At 37.0% G+C, this 2,500-nt stretch overlaps 1 protein-coding gene across 1 annotated transcript in view; it reads left to right on the top strand.

Annotated features, from left to right (window-relative positions):
- Positions 1–2,500, top strand: part of LOC138022053 (uncharacterized) — a 37,356-nt gene that overhangs the window by 11,050 nt on the left and 23,806 nt on the right. The window contains exons 7-8 of the mRNA XM_068869075.1: positions 1–64; positions 2,361–2,500. The exon at positions 1–64 is cut by the window's left edge and continues 33 nt beyond it; the exon at positions 2,361–2,500 is cut by the window's right edge and continues 79 nt beyond it. Coding sequence (XP_068725176.1) covers positions 1–64; positions 2,361–2,500 — 204 coding nt within the window. The remainder of the gene's footprint in view (positions 65–2,360) is intronic.

Raw genomic sequence — 2,500 nt, forward strand, 5'->3', positions numbered from 1 at the left:
AAGGATCTGAGTGGAGCAGGCAGTACGCATGATCCTCTGCATGTCAGTTACATTCTCATTGGGGGTTAGTATATTTGTTTTAAGAATGATATCATACCTACGATTTTCAAGAAAAAGGAAGGAATGTCATAAAGAATATTTTAGAACTGATGACAGCTCTTTGATTGAGTGATTTCTTTATTGATTATATTCACACTATAAACAATAAGGTACACAAGCAATACACTGCAAACAAAGAAACGTTTAAGTAGACGGGATTAACTTAAGGAGGCTCGAAATAGTTTCTCCTTTTTTCAAAGAAATAAACATATCCTGTCCTTAGATACAGTTAGGGTAATCATATCAAGACGAAATTTGGCCAGAGTATTAAGTACCTATCGTAGATTTCTCACATTATATTTTCCTCCAAAATAATGTTACCATGGCAACGATATTAGGCATTTCTTTGAGCCTTAATATCAACATATGTGGTCCTTTTTGAAGAAACGGGACGGTGAGATTTTACCATTCAGCGTTTAACTTACCAGATAATGTTAGAAATACTCTCTAAAATATTTAAAATTCAACAAAATCTGTAGGTCAGTTTTTCAGAAAAATAAGTTTTTTTGAAATGTCTCTAGTTTTTTTTTCACCTATAGAATTTGTTAAATTTGAAAGACAAACGGTTTAAATTAATCTAAGCTAACATGCAAAAAATGAAAAAAAATTCACCGTACAGAAGCAGAGATATAAACGAGTAAATTTTCAAAATCAGGAAAACCTAGGGGGTTACAAGATCAGCATTTACGCATGCGTCACCCGCTTATTCGAGTCCGCGCGCGAGTGGAACTACAGGTCAACCCAAACGGATTAAGTGACTATTAAACCGTTTAAGTAGAATTTTCGTAGTTTTCGTGAATAGGAGATGTCTATTTATATTCCATGTATATAAGAATTAGTAGAAAGGTAAGCGAAATTAGCCGTCTTTGTTTATTTCTAGTGACCCATTTGAATCATGAGCTGACGCAAAAGCAGCTTACGAATTGCGTGTGTGGCTTACGCGCGCGCTCAGCTGAAAACCCTTTCGAGCCTCCTTAAAAGAATTTAAAGTGATATGTGTGCGGTGGCCAAAGTAGCAAAAGCTTTCTAGTTGGCCACCACCACAGTAAAATTAATGGCAGCATAAACTTTAAATTACTGCGAGTAAATTAAAGTAGCCTAATCGGGGACGGAAACAAGCTATTCTAAGGGACTTGACAGAAATTAGCAGAGGGTGTAGATTTTCATTAAAACGGCGAGGATAAATGACCCTCCCTAGGAAAGGGATTGAAATGTCCTGACCCTCCCCTGGAACTCTTCTTCAAATTCTCTGTCCCCTTCCCCAATAGATAAATAATGGCTCCAAATTTGTTATACAGTGACAGAAGAAAAATGTTTCAGTACTTTCATTAAAGCAAACCTAACATGTAATTGATATCTCGGTTGAAGAAACAGGACCGAAAAAGCTTTTGGCTCTACCACTAGAAACCAAGATACATGTACTGCGTTCAACACTTTTAATAGCTTTTTGTATTCGTGTTGTAACATCATAATGATATTATAGCATCCCTTTTTGATCACTAATGGCTTAATTTCCTGTAACCCCCTCCCCTGCTAATTTCTGACAAGTCCCTAATTGTAAGAATCGAAATAGATACAGTAAGGCAGTGGAACTAACATGGTAGCAATACGGTATTAGCAGAAATCGAGTTGATATTTTTGAGAAGAAAGTATTTGTACTCTTTCTTAAAAGTAATAAAGATATAGATTTGAATTTTAAATGAACGAATTCCTAAATCTCTGAATGCAAGAAATTGAAAGGCGACCGTTCCCAAATTAGCTAGTGGATGCTTGTTGTCTACGCGAAATTGAGACCGCTAGAAAATAGCCACTTAATCGGTGCTGATTCCCAAAAGGATTTGAAATAAAGCAACCACAAAGTTTAGAGCTGTTTTCGGCAGATTGTTTACATCGCTACGCTACAGCACATCGCAACGGAATCACTTAGCGAAGAGAAGTGAGACCAAACCAATGACACACCTTCCTTCGAGTTGAAGGATTGTCAATAACATTCACGTTACTTTGTTTTGACGTCGAAAAATGCGACCCTTACGCAATTCCTAACCCACCTTAAACCAAAGTATTATAATTATGACACTCTTAGTTTAGGGCAATAGGGAACCGACTTTGTGTTTGAGCTCTTAAACGCTTACTTACGTGTCAGGATCTCATCATTTAGTTGTATTGTATAGGTATTTATGGTTCTGTAGGTCAGATGTCACCAACATATTAAGTTGTTCAATTTAAATGACTGCCTAAAACGCGAAATTTTGTCCTCACAGATCTCGACCCTTGTCTTGATGTTAAATGTCCATCGTTTGGAGTCTGTAAGACTTACAGCGCTCATGTTGCACGCTGTGTTTGTTTCGAAGACTGCCCATCTTATCAGGATCCAGTGTGCACCTCTAATGGTACAACCTAT

This window comes from Montipora capricornis, chromosome 10, assembly GCF_036669925.1.
Source record: "Montipora capricornis isolate CH-2021 chromosome 10, ASM3666992v2, whole genome shotgun sequence".
In the NCBI taxonomy this organism is placed as follows: domain Eukaryota; kingdom Metazoa; phylum Cnidaria; class Anthozoa; order Scleractinia; family Acroporidae; genus Montipora; species Montipora capricornis.